This window comes from Diabrotica virgifera, chromosome 3 (genome assembly GCF_917563875.1).
Source record: "Diabrotica virgifera virgifera chromosome 3, PGI_DIABVI_V3a".
Classification (NCBI taxonomy): Eukaryota; Metazoa; Arthropoda; class Insecta; order Coleoptera; family Chrysomelidae; genus Diabrotica; species Diabrotica virgifera.
Window position 1 is genome coordinate 256,507,127 of NC_065445.1, and position 18,695 is coordinate 256,525,821.

Below are 18,695 nucleotides of genomic sequence, written 5' to 3' on the forward strand. Positions count from 1 at the left end.
GTAGTTTCCCTGATGATGAAAATAAACATTTTCGAAAGCTTGGAACTATTATAAAGAGTTTTCTTTGAGATTGCTGCTACCCCAATATTTCAGCCTTGTTTTATATATATATATATATATATATATATATATATATATATATATATATATATATATATATATATATATATATATATTATCTAGAATGGCTGCTATAGTCGATTCACTGAGCTTGGGAATATTTGGACATTGTCGGCAACAAAAATTTCTGCCAAACCTTGTTAAGGAGGGTATGGTTTGAAATCAACATTTCAAGCACATTTTTGTAAATATTTTGAGACAATGGTAGAATTATTTTACTGTTAAATTAAAAAAACATATTCGGTGCAATTCAAGGAATATTCAAAAAAAAATTCAAGGCAAAATATGGAAAAACAAGCTAACGTTGAAAATTGTTACAGACTCCTAAAACAAATGGATTTGGATCATGTATAACAAAAAAATCAATAAGATTTTGTTAGCTTATGAGTTTCTCAAGGTAGCGCTGTAGAGTTTTTTTTGTTTTAACGATTTTTGAGTTGTTTATTACTCAGAAGTCAAAATAATAAATTTTTTGTAAAAAATGATGAAAATTAACATATTTATTATTGTTAAACACAAAATATGCATAAAGCAAAAAATATCTCAACAGCGTTACCTCAAGAAATGTCTAAACAATATATATGGATAATTTCAAGTGGATCGATCAAGTAGTTTTTGAAATCCACCGACTTTGAACAAAGCAGTTTTGAAAAAAATGCGTTTTAAAGTTGTGACAAAATTTATTTTCAATTTCTTTTTTGTCTGTCAAATTTTAAAGTGATGAACACCGGAATATATTTTCGAATCGAGGAGTAATTTATAATAGAGAAGAGGAATAGCTGTTGAACGTTTCTTACTACGAACGTTTTTCCATTTATATTTAGGTAGGAATATATTTTAATTTGCTCTGATAAAGCTGAAATCGTCAGAGAGTGTTCGGAAAGTAATATACTTTTTTTCTTTAGTTGAAAAAAAAAAAGAATAACGACGAATAATGAAAGTGTATTTTCATTCATTTTGATTTAAAACTTAACTTAACTATGCCTTGACCGGGATACCTGTATTTCTTCTCTGTTACTTTTAGTTATCGAGCTGACATAAAATCTGGATACAACAGGATTATGATTTGATCCTATATCTGCCCCTTGGTATATATTAGTTGATCTAATTGAATTTAGGTATGTGCCTGTGGATGTCAGAAGGATGTCTATTATTTGTACTGAGCTTGTCTATTGAATAGGTAGACAAGCTCAATATGTAGATGGGGCAGCAAAAAGTGGTAATGCAAAAGAAAGAATATCAATTGTAAGTAGTGAAAAGTGTAGTGTCTGGGAGATATGGAGGCTGAGACTCCTGGGAGGTTGTCGAAAGCTGGGCACAGTGAAAATCGACGCATTTCAGCTTACAAGACTATTGAGTTTAAGGGGCTATCCTAGTGTAAATGTACGAAATTCACATACTTTTTTGGGAATTTCTAAAATAAAAAATACTGTAGCAATTGTTTTGAAAAATTGGGATAAGCATTTACTATGCGTCTTTTCATGAGCATTTTTCAGTGCGTCACAAATGGTAGAAAAAAAAAGGTAAGTCCGTGATAATATACATTTTAGTGACATGACATTTTAGTTAAATCTGACAGTTGTCACATTTTATTTGCAATTTGGCATAAAATCAAACCAATTGGGTTTATTGCATTTATAAAATGGTATTTTCTTTGATTTGTATAGTCTTATAAATTGTTCAGATTATATTCGTAGATATATTACATAATTCGCAAATTATTTTATTTTCGATTATGGCGCCATCTATTGACAACTAGAATAAATGTTATAAATGTCACCGACGAAATGTAATCAACGACGTGCGTTTTTTTCTGTCACATACAATTTAATGCGTTAGAAAGAAATCGAAAAACTGTGATGCACTGAAAGATCCTCATGAGAAAAAGCATATACAAAGAAGTACATGTAAAAAATGTACATAAAAAAATATTGAAAATTAAACAATTTATACGCCATCTGCTGGAGTAAAAAAACAGCTCCACTGCTGCAGTGATTGGGACTAATAGAGATTCTGAAATAAAACATTTCAAAGTTATTATTGAAATATAAGTTATTTTCTATACCATCAACTAGGGGTTTTTCCCCTTAGTCATTTTTCCAAATTCTAATATTTTTCAAAAATCCTAGTTGATGGTATTATAGGAAATAACTTATATTTCAATAATCACTTTGAAATTTTATGTTTCAACGTCTCTATTAGTCCCAATCACTGCAGCAGTGATGCTGATTTTTTTTTCACAATGCCAGTAGATGGCCATATATCGTTTAATTTTGAATATATTTTTAAGAAAATTGTTTTACATACACTTCTTTTTATAATAAATGCTCGCAGGGCCGCCGAGAGGGCGCTACAGCCGGTACATTTTACCGGGGACCGGCGATGTAAGGGGCCCGGCATCGAACAGACCAAAGACGTAATTTTTTCCGTTTTTTTTGCTCTTCACTTTATGTCCATAATGCGTTTAATTAGATAATACCCGGCTATATTTAATATTATCACCTTTAATCGATTTTGTTTAAAATTTTAACAGCAATAAATCACAGGAGTCAAATACTACAGTGCAGTCAGAAAAAATATGGTATAGATATGGAGATTAAAAATATATCAGGGCTTCTAGAATATTAACAAAAAATCAGAAGAATCTATATTGAAGAATCTAAATTAGTTATCAGCAATTATGGAATAAATCCAGAATTTACATTAAATAAAGAAAAACGGCGAAAAAATCCTATGAGATTTTTTGATAATTTGCCTGGGCCTAGTTAGTAGTGATGCGACTAAAAATTTTGAGCCCGACGCAATATTTCGCTGGGAAATATTTTTTAATATTGTCATATAATAAGCAATTTAACCAGAAGATTTAATGCGGAAAATAAAATTCATTCGCTATTTAATATTTTATGGATATTCCGAGATAAAGATGACGACAAAATTAAGAAAAAAATTGATATATGTATTGCGCGAGTTGTATAAAGAAGACATCAGTGAAGAATTATTGATAGATGAAATTTTTCATTTGAAAGCGATATATGTACAAGGATAATATTGGTGAATCTTAATTTTCTCCAATAGATTTGCTTAATAAAATTAAACATCTCAAATTTGAATCGTTATTGTGTTAAGAATATTTTGCACATTACCGGTGACAGTCGCAGAAGCAGAAGATCCTTTAGTTTTCTTTTTCGCATAAAAAAAGCTATGAGGTAATGATAGCTACAATGAAACAGGATCGGTTAGCTGCCTATCAAGTTTGTGAATTGAGAATGATTTGGCAAAATCATGCGATTTTTTCGAAAATTAGCGACATTTTTGCTAATTGGAAAATGCGAAAAGCACCTAATATTTTCACTATTATAAATATAATAAAAATTTAATCAAATTTATATTTCAAATGTTTATTATTATTAATAATTTTATTTCTATAAAAATTAAATAATTTTTTTCGGTCTTCACTTTTTGCCGGGGGCCCGCCCTTCCCTTTTTACCGGGGCCCGCTCATCCCTCTCGGCGGCCCAGAATGCTCGTGCAAATTTTAAAAACAATTGGTACAGTTCTTTTTATTTTAGAAATTTCCAAAAAAAAGTATATGAGAATTTCGTACTTTTACACTAGGATACAACGCCTCTTAATACTAATTTTTGTAATATTTGTTATACATAATTAAACGTTTTTGTTTGATTATTTTTGCTGGAATAACGATAATTACAGACATGGTACGAAAGGATAGCATAAATATTAAAAGTACTCTTTTCCAACCATGAACTCGAAGCTCAGTACTAGAAACATAAAATTAATGAAAATATAAATTTGCATTCAAAAACTTACCGCGGCGCACTTACGCAATGTACCGTCAACCAGTTTAATAGAAGCTTTCAGCTCAGTAACCAAAGGTACAGCATCCTTTTTATCGGTAGCCTTCCTTAGTTCGTCACATTTTTTCATATACTCCAAGTTCTTCTTGACTTCATCGTCTTCTGTGTCGACACATTTCTTTTTCATTATGTAACTGAGAACTATCTCATGTGCTGAAACAGAAGATAAACATTGGCCGATGTAATGTCAATAGCATCAAACATTCCTGAATCTCAGAATCTCATCAGCATTCCTGAATCTCTGACGATATGGAACTTCATAATAACGAGTTTTCTAAAAAACGTTTTAGAAGAATTACACTCGTTTAACATACATAAGATCTACTTCTTCTATCTGCTCCTGGTCTCCACACTGTAATTTTTTGGGTCCACCTCCCGTCCTTCATTCTGGGTACATGGCCCGCCCAATTCCACTTCAGACATGCTACTCGCTCTATGACATCTGTGACTAGTGTTGCCAGGTCCGATTTGTTTTTAATCGGTACATACAGTCGGAAAAACGAAAGAATACCCATGAACGAACATATAAAACACGCTATATTTTCCTGCCACTGTGTCACACAAAAAATTGGCCAGCACAAGTACATGTAATAATTATTGTTACATGTACTTGCACTGGACAATTTTCTTTGTGACACGGTGACAGAAAAAAAGGTTTTATATGTTCGTTCATGGGTATTCTTTCATTTTTCCGACTGTAAGCAAAAACAAATCGGGATTTAGGGTTGTAGATCGGGACAAATAAACAACAATAGCCCAGTAAATGACCGTCTTGGAGTGTAATTTTCAGAGTCTACTCTGAGTTGTATGAAAATCTGTTTTTAAGTTCTACTTACTGTCTACTTCAAAGTTGAACTTGTACCGTTGGTTGCTTTTACTTGGGGTGGCAGTTACAGTTACCCCTTCTCGGGGGTAAAAAAAACGCGCGTTTAAAAGTCCCAAAATGGATCAACTGACTAACTCTAAAAAACTTTTGTTCTATATAATTTTTAAACTAAGTCAATACTTTTCGAGTAATTTTATCGAAAAAAATATTCTTAGCAAAAATGTAGCTTTTAAAAAAGCAAAAAAATAATATGTTCAGAAAGTCTATAAAACCAGTAAAAGCAAAGTTGTAGCTCATCAAAAATACGTTCTTATTCGTCAAATTCTAAATAAAATTTTTAAACTTGAAATAACCAAAAAATTAAGCAATTTTCAAGCAAAATTTTAAAACATTTTAGTGTTTAAAAAAATCTTTAATTTTATTTTATATAAAAGTCTCTAGCATAAAACTAAGCGTGTAACGCTCTAAATAAACGCTTCTTTTTTTGGTAAAAAAAAATCGTGAAAATCTCCCCCTATTTAGCACCGTAAATAAAATTAATCGTTACCGCTTTACCATTTACTTTATATGTGTATTGTTTATACGATCTGTAAGGTTTACCGGTTAGGAGTGCTTAGTTTTGAAAAAAATTGGTTTTACCAATATTAAAAAAAATCCTAAAATATTGGAAAATGCCATTTTTTCAAAATAATTTAAAAAGTATTAGGGATACTAAAAATCTCAAGGAGTAAAAAGTAGGTAGGTTTTGCTTTTATAAATATGATAGAATCATTTTGTTTTTTTGTTAGACAAAAATTGGTTCAAATATGGCTGTTCATATTTTGCATACACTCGTGATTAGCGACTCGTTCAGGTCCTTTCAGTCACGTAAAAAATAGATAAGTAAAGTAAATTGTTTGTAAAGCGGTAACTATTAATTTCATTTGCGGTGCTAAATAGGGGGAGATTTTCACGATTTTTTTACCAAAAAAAAAAGGGTCAACTTGATTTTGAGCATAACCCTCTTAGTTTTGATGATAGAATCTTTTTTAAAACATAAAAATAAAGCTTTATTAAAAAACTTTTAATTGGTTTTTCCCGAAAAGTGCTTCATTTCTTGGTTATTTCACGTTGAAATATTTTATTTGGAATTTGACGAATAAGAACGTATTTTTCATGACCTACAACTTTGCATTTGCTGGGTCTATAGACTTTACGAGTTCAGAATTTTTTCATTTTTTTATATTGTGCTACATTTGTGCTAAGAATATTTTTTTCGATCAAATACTTACTTTTTGAGTTATTTGTGAAAATCGCCCGAAAATGTGATTTTTTGTCAAAAAATAAAAATTTTGAATCGTAAATAACTCGAAAAGTATTATCTAAGTTAAAATTCTATAGAACTAAAATTACTTAGAATTAGTCAATTTATCCATCTTCGGACCTATTTTAAACGCGCGGTTTTTCACCCCCAACTAGGGGTGACTGTCACCTCCCGAGTAAAATCAACCAACGGCACAAGCTGTCCAAATTTTTATGCAATTCGGAGTTGATCCTGAAAATTACACGGTATCGCCGTATTTCCAGTTAATTTACTGGACTACAAGGTGTTTCTATAATCTGTATTTAATCCTACATAATAATAATAAATCAGACGAAATTACAAAAAAAATCGTAGATTGTAAATTATTTATTTTTTATTAAAATTATATTTTTCATTCGAGTTTGCCGCTTTTAGAATGCCTTGTTTTTATAACATAGTTATAAAATTCACTGCAAGTCCTCCTGAAATTTCAAATTGGTTTTCGTGGGTGAAAATCGGGACATTTAGTGTCCCGATCAGGTACAAATCGGTAAGCGTTCCCAGACCCCTGAAAATCGGGACGTCCCGCGCAAATCGGGACACCTGGTAACGCTATCTGTGACGCCTGTTCTTCTTCTGATTTCTTCGATTCTGACCCTGTGACGCAGAAAATAAATACGAACATAATATATAGAAGGCCTGTTTCAAGATAAAAAACTTGGTTCAATCATATTAGAAGAACAAGACAGCCGACCAATGATAATACATATGAAGAGGTACTATATGCGCTCAAGAATATGAAAAATGGAGAATCTCCTGGTCCGGACGAGATGACTGTTGAACTATTAAAGTTGTTAAATTTTTTAATACAGTCTATGAAACAGGAGAAATACCGGATGATTGGCTGACTTCTACTTTCATTGCAATCCCTAAGAAAAACAACGCTAAAGAATGTAAAGAAAGAACAATAAGTTTAATCAGCCATATTCTGAAATCATTTTTAAAAATTACACAATCGTATTTACAAAAAATTAGATCCTATTATAAGTTACACACAGTTCAGATTTCGCAATGGAGTAAGAACTAGGGAGTCTTTATACTGTTTAAACGTATTAACGAAACGCTGTTCGGGTGTGAACAAATAAGTGTATGACTGCTTTATAGATCATGAAAAGGCGTTTGACATAGTGTGGCACGATCACCTAATGACAATTTTGAAACAAAAGCAAATAGACAAGCGAGATATAAGAATAATAGAAAACTTATATTATAGCCACATACAAAAAGCGCACATAAAAATAAATTACACACAATAGGAGAACATCAAAATTAAAAGAAGGGTACGGCAAGGTCGCGTTCTCCTTACATTGATAAAAATGCGCATACTTAGAATGCGCCCAACATATTTAGTATTCTCCTATACTGTATAGAGACAGCCACTATGGCTAAATCTATGATGAGAAAAGTGGAACTTTTCGAGATGTGGCTTTACACAAGAATCCTATGTAGACAGAGTCACGACTGACGAAGTCTTGAGAAGACTTTCAAAAGAAACAGAATTAAATAATGAAATAAAGATACGAAAACTACAATAGATTGACCACGTGATGAGAAGAACAAAATACCAGCTCCTGCAGAATATCATGTATGGGGAGATTTTAGGAAGCTATGACGAATGTCATAGCTACACCATCTCAGGGAGTGGTTTGATTGCACATCTAACCAGTTTTTTAGAGCAGCAGAAAGTGCTTCATCCAGAACGGGGTTTCAGAAAGGATGTATACTATTTCCACAATTATTCAATATATGGGGAGCATATTATGAGAAGAGCACTTGAAGGATGGGAAAAAGGCATCTCAATATATGGTCATAGAATAAACAACCTACGTTTCACAGCCCTACACAGATGACACAGCCCTTTTACGACAGCACCAGATTTTATACGACTGGTTGAAAACGAAAGTCAAATATTTGGTCTGCAATTAAACATATCAAAGACAAAGATCATGATAGTGGATAGACTACCTACTTAACAATCATCCACACATAACCACAATTGACCGGTTTGAGGTTGTGAGCTCATATTTATATTTATATTTGGGATCATTAATCACAAACACAGGGTCACTACAGGAAGAAATAAAACGTAGATGTGATCTAGCAAAAGTTGCCACAGCAAAAATGACTACAATATGGTTGGACTGTCAAATTTCAAGAGCGTTAAAGATGAGGTTAATCAACTGCTTAATATTCTCAATACTGACCTACGGATGTGAATCTTGGACTCTGAGAAAATCGGAAAAAAGAAAGATGAAGACGCCACTGAAATGTTCTGTTGGATACGAATGCTACGAATTCCTTGGACCGACCATAGGACAAATAATTTGATTTTGAGAGAGCTAAAAGTTATCCAACGACTCTCCAGTAAAGTCCATCTCCAACAATTAAAATACTTTGGACATGTTATGAGAGGAAACATACAAAACATGGAAAGACTCATTATACAAGGAAAGGTGGAAGGCCGAAGATCACAAGGAAGATCCCAACAAGATGGATCAATCAAATTACAGGAATATGCAAAAGACCTATGTATGAGTTAAAAGAAATGACCAGAGACAGAGATCTTTAAAGACGGACAATACACGACATCACGTCGACCACTACCCTCCCTCCGGGGGGACAAGATTGAAGAGATACAGAATACAAAAAGTCGCCAACCTTAAGAAGAAGAACCAAGAACAACTCCCCGCTACAGCTCCACCATTATATCTATAAATAGTCTTTAATGTGACAGATCGACAGTGTTGCCACATCTAATGGAACAGTCTTGCTTAAGGAGCGAGATAATACTTTCCGCCTTTGTTGCTATGCTATCTCTTCTTGATTTGCAGATATTACAACTAAAAGGCGATTGGGCCGTCTGATATGACTTACACCATTTCAAACTTTAAGTTTGTATTTGAGACACTTAATGGTACATTATATCATATCTAATGTAAAAAAAATATTACCTGGAGATTCCGCTTTTATGTGACAAAATTTGATAAGTCGCCTGTGCGTCCAGCCATGAACGCTCATTGTATCAGCATAGTATTGAGCCAGTTGAGAAGGAGTTTTGCCTTTGTAATACAAACGTACAGCTCGTCTTGCAGATTTCGTAAACTTACGTTTATTACACAACGACATGCAGTGAATGTATTCGAAAAAATCCTCATCGTATTTCATAATTTTATGAATGAGTGTACATATATCAGTTTTGCATTCTTTCGAAGCTTCTTCAAATAACATGGGTGAACATAACATGTTAAAAATTTGTTTTCGGAATGGTATCAGTGGATCTTCATTGACTGATTCTATTGTCTTGAGCAACAGATTGTAATCACTGCCGATGGTTTCTTTCAGAAATTGCAATTTTCCAGGTTTGATTTGAGTATATTTATCTGGACCACCGCAGTAGTATTTGGGACGAACGTTAGCTATGTAGATTAAACGTTTGCATGTATCTTCAGTGGAAATCGGAGGCTCCGCTTGTCTCTCTACCGCCATGTCTGTAAAAAAAATACTTTTTTCGTCAAATAATCAAAACTATAACATCTAGTTATCAGGCCGGATTTAAGGGGTGGCAGGCTGGGCAGCTGCCCGGGGCCCCCACATTCCGGGGGCCCCCACAAAGCCTCAAACGCAAGAAATATCAGTAAATTATTCACATAGAATTATTTTTGTTTTATACAAACACTTGTGCTGTCCACTCTCTAAATTTAGTTGCAAAAGCTGCAGCTGAGTGTCGTTCTGCTGCTACAGCATTATCTGATTTCTTAGAAAAACTATATGTATTTTCACTTCCTCTACATATAGACACAACTTGCTAATCAAATGTTTAAAAGCTGCATATTTAAGCGACAGCAACGCAGACCGTGGCAGAAATATTATTGTTCCTAAAAGAGTAAATACTACTAGATGGTTATCCAGAAGTGATACCGCAAAAGCACTATTGTTTGTTTTTCAGTGATTCAAATTTACCGCGCCGTAATGCTTGTTTCTAATTGGTCCAACCGTAGGCAAGTTTACTCCACTGTTATTAAATTTTGACACTAATGACATTTATGAAATTTTGGCACTTCTGTCATTTTATAGGTTAATTAAGTATATCAGCGATGTTTTGTGTTTTCTGCATTATTCCTTTAATTTTTAGATTTTTAGTCTACTTTTATATAAAAACAGTTGTTTTTAGAACTCTTTAGCTATGTGTTAGTATAATATAATATGTATGGATTGTCATCGAAAGCTGATATGATCAACGAAAAAAGAAGATGAATTTGGTGACTTTTCTAGTAACTTTCTTGGGCGTGAATCTGCCTTTTTAGTTTACTCCTCTTGGGTAAAAAATCAACTATAGTTAAAGATTATAATCAGACTAATAGGTGTGGATCCCGCGTATGAAAAAAAAGTTTATTAAAAGCAAGCTGAAAATTTGTTAATAGCTTAAAGGTGTCTAGTCAGACAAACTTTGATATATATGAACACTGGAACAGGGGAAGTTTTAATTGTGGAACAGGTTAAAAATTTGGAACGGTCAGACCATGCAAACGTCACATGTATTTTGTCCGACAGAACTTCCAATTGATTTGTTACCCTTTCATTAAACTCATGCAAAAATCAGGCTGCTATTTATCACCAAATTGGAATTATAATGAGTGGAACACGTAGAATATGTCAAATGACAGGTGATAAATAGCAGTCTGATTTTTGCATGAGAGTTTAATGAAAGGGTAACAAATCAATTGGAAGTTCTGTCAGACAAAATACATGTGATGTTTTCGTGGTCTGACCGTTCCAAATTTTTAACCTGTTCCACAATTAAAACTCACCTGTTCCAGTGTTCCCATATATCAAAGTTTGTCCGACTAGACACACTTAAGCTATTAACAAATTTTCAGCTTGCTATTAATCAACTTTTTTTCATACGCGGAATCCAGACCTATAAAGTAGACATCTAAAATTTCAGAAGCAATAATTTAAAACACTAGCGACACAAATTGTTTGTATAATCGAATGTGCTTACTGTAAACAGGAATATTTGCAATATTTTGGAATGAAATGTTATGAGACAACAAACAGTCCAAGTCGTATTCTCCAAGATCCAAATATTGCCCTTAATTCAGGAGTGGCAGCCCTTAGATCACTGAAAGAATTTATGCAGTCAAGACGTGACAATTTCAAACCATATGAGACGCGATGGTAAGCGGAAACCAAGACTATTCGACAAATAGAAAATGACTATAGAATATTCGACTGCGTCCACTGGATTATGGAACATCTCAAGGGACTGAAATGACAACATCAGAGAAATTTAGGAGTCAAAATTTTATCGCTGTTATAGATCACCTCATTACCTCTTTAAGTCAGAGGTTTTCTGCATATAAATGCATTCATTCCAATTTTGGATTTTTACATCATTTGGATATATTTTGGTCATGCATATATGTACAATATTTTGGCCATGTCATGCGGCACCTAGAGAGATATATTATACTTCATTTAATAATACAAGGCAAGGTAGACGGAAGAAGAAGGGCAGGTCGAAGAAGAACGTCATGGCTTAAAAACCTGAGAGAATGGTTTAACAGATCCTCTACATCCCTTTTCCGAGCTGCTGTGAACAAAATTACTATAGCAAATTTGATAGCCAATGCTCGATAATCAAGCATGGCACATGAAGAAGAAGACATCATTTAGCTTCAGAGCTATCAAAGCTTAGGTACTGACATGTCATGTATAGCAATGATTTAGATGAAATCCTAGGTGTCGAACTAATACAATTTGTAGAATTTTTCAAAGAGGATATTGTAACGGTCCACCCGTTATAATATCACTTTTAGCACTTTAATTTTTTTTTTTTATTTTATTTTCTCTGGATCGCTTAATTAAATTTCTCTAATTTTCTGGTGATTCTCAATTTAGAAATACGATTTTCTCTTATATTTTAAGAAAATTATTTATTTTCAATACGCCACCATTAAACCGATTTATTTGGAGTTGTTGGATTGGCAGCGGCCCTCTGGTGGTCGACATTCTTTCACGTTCTGTGAGTTTGACATCGTACTCTTGGAAGGAGAGACGAATGTTCGACACTTGACTTGTGGCTGTATGTGAGGTTGGATGGCGGATGAGTTCCATCCTACTTATTTGATGTAACATCAATTATTTTAAAGTAAAAAGTTACCACCGAGGATTGACTGGAGTAGGGAGACATGTGTGTGACAAAACTCCTGTTGGAGCCTGAATAGGAATCATTCGCCATTTTGGAGTAACCACATGGTGAATTTGTAGCCCTTTGACACCTAGGGAAACCACTACAGCCACAGTCAAGTCATCATGGGAATAGGTATATTTGGGAACAAGCTAGGGGACGTTTAAGTCCCATTTTCAGTCGTCTGTACACCTGTATCTACAGGAAACATGGTTCAGCACCTCCTCTGGTGCTAATTTTATGGATTTCAGCATTGGTCTTCACCTTGAGGTCGTCCGATGAAGGGATTGGTTTGGGAACATTTAGTGTGGTGCTTTAAGTAACTATTGGTTTTTACATTTCAGACATTTGGTTTAATGCACTATGTTTTTTTTCCAGATTTAGTTTACCTCTGGTTTTTTTTATGACATATTTGTATTGTATTAGGTTCCCAAACTTATTTACGATCATATGGTACGTTACATTGTGCACAAGGTAATAAGCCTAGAAAATTAGGTTTTTATATTTTATTATTGGTTTGATGTTTATTTTTGTAATATTACTTGCTTGTTTCCCAAATATTTTATTTTTCGATTGTTCGGTTAATTCGTCGTTACTTTATTTCATTGCATTTTCTCAGTTAATTTAGGTCATCATTTCGGTAATTATCTTAAATTCATTACTATAACTTTATTCATTTGTATATTTAACTTTATTTATTCATTATGGTATTTTCTCTTAGTGAGGCTTGGGCCTATTTATTTGTAGTATTTTCATCTTTGTCAGTTTCAATTTAGTGGTACGTAACAGGCATACTATAACCATTTGGTAGAAGACTCATGTGAGTTGTACCCTATAAGTCAGTAAGAGGTAATTATGTATTTTTGTAACAGATAACATTATTGTAGTTATCTCAAATATAACCTTGTATAACTTTTGTCATGTTAGAGTCACAGTATATGCTTTGTGTAACTCAGAGATTGTTAAAAATCTAGTAGTTATTTTTTAATAAATGTTTATTTATTTTGCATATCATTTCTTATTTAATATATTTAATATATTTATACAGATGTAATATATTTAATATTTGACAGCAGTGTAAGATACCTGGGAGAATGATCTAAGATCATTTTCATGGCGCCCATGATTAGTTAGTTTTATTTATTTTGTTCGTCTTTAGCAATTATTCATCTTCATTCATTTTCAGTATATTATTCTTTTTATTATTTCACCTTTTAGTCATCATTACTATCTACTTAGAGCTACTGTTCTTCGACAGGCATGCAAACGAGCCGTATCCATCCTTGAGTGTCAAGTTGTTCTCTTGCATCTCTTGCTAGCCAACTCTATTCAGTTTGCCTCTTCTCTTCAGTTCTACATCCTTCCACTTTCCTCCATTAATACTACTGTAAAGTAGTATTTTTTCTAATGCGGCTTCTCAACGTAGAAGCCACTTCACCCTCTTCTTTACATTCCATCTCTCTACATATTTTGTCCTACTAGTCATCTCCTTTTTCCTTACTTCTGTTGGAGTATATCTTTCTTTTTACTTCCACTCCAACAGAAGTTTTCTTTTCTTTTTGTTATAATATCTGCTCATTAAATATAAACAAAGAACTTTAAATGCACTGATTGCTAGAAGAAAAGAATGTGAATGATGCGTTTCCAAATGTTGAGGTGATACTTCGTTTATATTTCTGATACCAACTAACTGTAGTGGGGAGAGGTAATTCTCAAAACTTAAGTTAATTAAAAATTGACTTCGATCTATGATGGGCCAAGAGCGTTTGAATCATCCCTCTATAATGAGCATTGAACACGTTGTCTTAAAGCAATAAGACATGTCTGACATAGTCAAGGAATGTTCCAGTAAAAAATCTCGAAAAGTATCCGGACTTCAACCCTACATTCTACTATGTTTATTTTTAATATCTTACTGTAACAAATTTTAATTTTAAATTTTACTGTATTTGAAAATATAGATATTTATAAAAATAGATCAACATTTTTTTAACGGTAGGACGTACGACCCCACAACAATTTTGCCCAGGGGCCTCCACTGCCTTAAATCCGGCTCTGTTCCTTCCTCTTCATAATCTGATGTTTAAGCTTTTTAGGTACCATTTTGAAGAAGGTAAATGACCTAAATCCAAGTTCAAGAATGTTATGTATTAAGTTATTCAATACTGAATTAACCAGTTGAGGTCTATCTACTTTTCAGTATTTTATTATAATTATAATTTTATATAAAATTGTAATTAACTGTCTGCTATGATTCCATAAATAGAATTTTAAAATTTTATATTTATTTTTAAAAAATGACATATTTTATAGTCTGAAATTTAATACAGATGCATAAATTCAATTTATAAATAAAAAAGTGATTGATAAAGTTAAAATTATGCTGTATCAGCTATTTATAAGGTTCCTCTTGGGTGATTCACTCCTAAATATTTACCTCATTAGAATTAACAGTACCTTAGATAGATAAGACAAATTGTCAAAACGAATTAATGTTATTATAATAAAACAGATTGATGAATAATCTAATCTAATCTATTAAGGGAAATCACATATTTACCTGAATATGTTAAAATATTCTTATTATCGTTTACCTCGATATGTCAGTGTCAGACGAGACGAAACCAAAATAAGATACAGGGTTGCCAGACCGATTTATACAATTCCCCCAACCTGAACTACAAATTCCCCCAAAAATGACATTTTTTTTTAAAAATCCTCCAAAATTCATCTGCCATTTCTTCTCCTTTTTTCTGAGCGGACATCTGTCATTTCTTCTTCTTTTTGGGCTGTCATCTGTCATTTTTTCTTCTTTTTTGGCTGTCAAGTGTCATTTTACCAGCGTAGAATTTTAGTAGATTTTAAACAATATATTGTAAATCTGCCATTTACATAACTTACAAAATGATTTTGTGTCATCTTCCGATACAGGACCAATCCATCATACATAGAATAATTAATTATTAATGACACACACCATTAAAGTTCTATTAAACAGATTACCTTTCTTTAAGTTCAGCATCCGATTCCCAAGCAAGTCGGTATTTTCGGGTATACTCCTTTTCTTTAGGCATATTTTTAGATTAACACGTCTACAAACACTAATTTAAATTAATTATGCGTATTATTGAACACACCAGAAATATAACCTTCTTTAAAGTTAATTCTAGAAAAGTAAAGTAAATAAAGTTAAACTTGGAGATACAATTTTCTGTGTTTCACATAGGTACCAGTATGAATATTTAAATACACCATCACAAGCGCCCAAAAACCAAATTTTGTTGTGTCGCTATTGAAGAAAACTGTAATGCTTTACAAAATAAGTTAAGTAGTTTGTACTAGATGGCAGAATCGACTGTAAAGGAATTTATATTCAAAGATTTTTGTGAATCACAGTTTAACTTGAAATTCAAAATCGGCCAAGCAATGGAATGTGTTCTTAAAATTATACCCCAAAAAACCCCAATGCGAAAAAATTTTCCTCCAAAAAATCCCCCATTCAGTGTATACCCCCAAAAAATCCCCCAAACAAGAAAAAATACCCCAAATTTGGGGGAAATTCCCCCAATCTGGCAACCCTGATAAGATAAGTCTTGTCGTGTCAAGTCAAAGTCAAATAGTTGTCAAACACACAGCACATAATTCTCAGAACAAGGAATCTCGAAATGTACGCCAGAAAATGTAATTGTTTGCAACCAGTAATACACTAATATTGAAGGTGTAGGATGTAGGTGTAGAATGTAGAACATTTTAGCATGATCGCGATTGAATCTTCCATTCATCTGGTATTCTCTTGGTTGTTCCAGATTTAGCCATACGGTCATACGGCTCTCACTCCCTCTCAGGCGAAAATTCACTCAGTCCAGCTACCTGCAGTATCAAAAGGATTGATCTCTAGTGGGACTCGTTTCCGTGTTATCAAACCCTAGGTGACTTGGTATGCTGGAGTATCTCACACAAATTTTCGTACACATCTGGCCGTCGAGAGTAGTACAGCTTTCTGCATGGTCTTATATAGAGATGTTCATTCAGACCCAGCTTTTTATGTTTCCGAAGAGGTTCTTCGGAATGACTCCAGTAGTCAGTAGTAGACATAATAATAGGTATCATCTAATAGATTTGCATTCTCATTGTCTTCGAATTTGAATTCCAAGATCTCTGAACTTGGCGATATTTTCAGTAAATTTAGTACGTAGATGATTGTTGTTATGTATTGTCACATCAATTAGTGTTGTTTGTCTTGTTAATTTATTAACTAGCACGAGATCTGGTCTATTATGTGCCACTGTTTGATCTGTTGAGTACAGTGCGGTCCCAGTATACATAGCTTATAGTTGTCATTATCAAGCATACTCTCAGGAAAGTATTGATAATATGAGAGATGGTAAATTTGGAGAAGTCCCAGCTTGATAACTATCTCTTGATGAAGGATCTTTCCTACTGAGTTATTACGTTCCTTGTATTCAGTTGCAGCAAATGCCTGGCAGCCCCCTATAAAATGTTGGATGGTTTCTTGGGCTTGACATCCATATCGGCATTTATCGTTTTGGACCTGAGGGTCTTTGACGATATATTTCAGGTAATTTTTGGTTGATATAACCTGATCATGAATGGCGAGTAATGAACCCTCCATTTCAGGGAATATCTTTCCTGTCAATATTACCATTCAGCTCAGGGAAATTGTTTAAATTATTTAAAATATCGAAATTATTATGTGTTACTATTTTAGCGTAAGACGGATTTCTTACAATAACTTCAGCTTCTTTAAATGATACATTTTTTTCAGACATGATCTTTTTAATTTTTAATTGTTCCTGGTATTTCGGGCAAATTTTTGATACGGACTGATGGTCATGCTTTTCACAGTATATGCAGTAAGTGTCAGAAGTGCAATCGGTATCATCATTTTCATCGTGGGTTTGACCACATTTTTTACATTTAGTTGTAGTGCTTTTACAGTATTTGGCTGTGTGGCCATATCGAAGGCACTTGAAACACTGAACTACAGGATATATGTAGGGCTCTACAGCAAATCTCACCAAATCAATTTTAACAAATTTTGGCAAACTATTTAATAAAAACGTCAAGACGATCATTTGTCTAGGGACAAACTGTGTCTCATTATTAGAATCAACTATCCTACGTTTCATTCTTTTTACATCTACAACTTTATGTTCACTTTCGATATTCTCCATTATATACTTTTCGGACAAAAATGTGTCAATTTGTCTGATAATTGCCTTTTTATGGTTGAAAAAAATAGGTATATACGCGATCAAATTGTTATCTTTTATTAATTTATGTCCTATAATGACATTAGCAATATTATAAGATTTAAAAATAATTTTTACTTTATTTCTCCCGACTAATTTTATGTCAATAACATGTGTGTTAAAAGTAGTATTTTTAAATAAGTAGTGCCCAACTTTAACAGCCGATAAATGACTTTTTTGATCAACCGGTTCAACGATAACATAGTACGGTCCGATGTCTGTCGAAATATATTTGTTGTCTAAATTATATATTTTATTATCAATTTCCATTTCGCCTTGTATATCTTTCTCATCTGGTGGGTCTTTTCCAGACGGGGGAGTACCCCCGTATAATATTAAAAAACTTGTACTTACCTTAACTATGGGTTTATGAAATAACAAACCAAAATAAAATATCTACCTGCCTAAATTCGAGCAAAAAGTAATTAAGCGCGTGTAACAAAACCAACCTTACTGTTCGGAAGACACACTAATACTGGGAATATATTTCCTGATGTCAACCAATAGTTCGACGCTGTACTGTCGACATAGTCTTGGCTGACCTCATTCGGATGTCGCCCGTGCAGAGGTTTACCCATCCAGGTGCGCATTTTTTCGTCCTTAGTAAGGTGGTTTATGCGCATTTCTGGTTCCCTCAGTTTGATCGGTGCTGTCATCTACTGCGCAAGTAGCGCGACGTAGAGTAGATGTCTCAGCCTGCATCTGAAAATACGTTCTTAAATTAGCAATCTGTTTATCTAATTGCTCACCTATATCCATGTCTTCTTACTCCTAAATTCCGTGGCAATGTCGTTCTTTCTAATTCTATTGCACTTTTAGGATGGTGTTTTTGTGCCTTTGTGAGGTGTGTTCTTACTTTTCGCCGAAGATTTTCTATATCCATTTCTGTCCACTTAACAATGCCAAATGAATAGCTAAGGGCGGAACATACGTAGGTGTTTAGTGTTAAAACAAATTTCTACTGTTAAGGTGTGAACGAAGCAGCTGTTTTACCCTTCGTATAAACTTCGTAGCTACCTGAGTTTTCATTTGCTTATGGTCAATTTTCCGCGTTTGCTTTACTCCGAGA

General features: G+C 33.4%; 1 protein-coding gene across 1 annotated transcript in view; it reads right to left on the bottom strand.

The window, feature by feature from the left end:
* LOC114338748 (RNA-binding protein RO60-like) overlaps positions 1-14,989 on the bottom strand; it is a 56,779-nt gene extending 41,790 nt beyond the window's left edge. Inside the window, exons 1-3 of the mRNA XM_050647333.1 lie at positions 14,914-14,989; positions 9,115-9,651; positions 3,949-4,148 (exon numbers count right to left, since the gene is read on the bottom strand). Coding sequence (XP_050503290.1) covers positions 3,949-4,148; positions 9,115-9,649 — 735 coding nt within the window. The 5' untranslated portion in view covers positions 9,650-9,651; positions 14,914-14,989. The remainder of the gene's footprint in view (positions 1-3,948; positions 4,149-9,114; positions 9,652-14,913) is intronic.
* Positions 14,990-18,695: the final 3,706 nt, after the last annotated feature.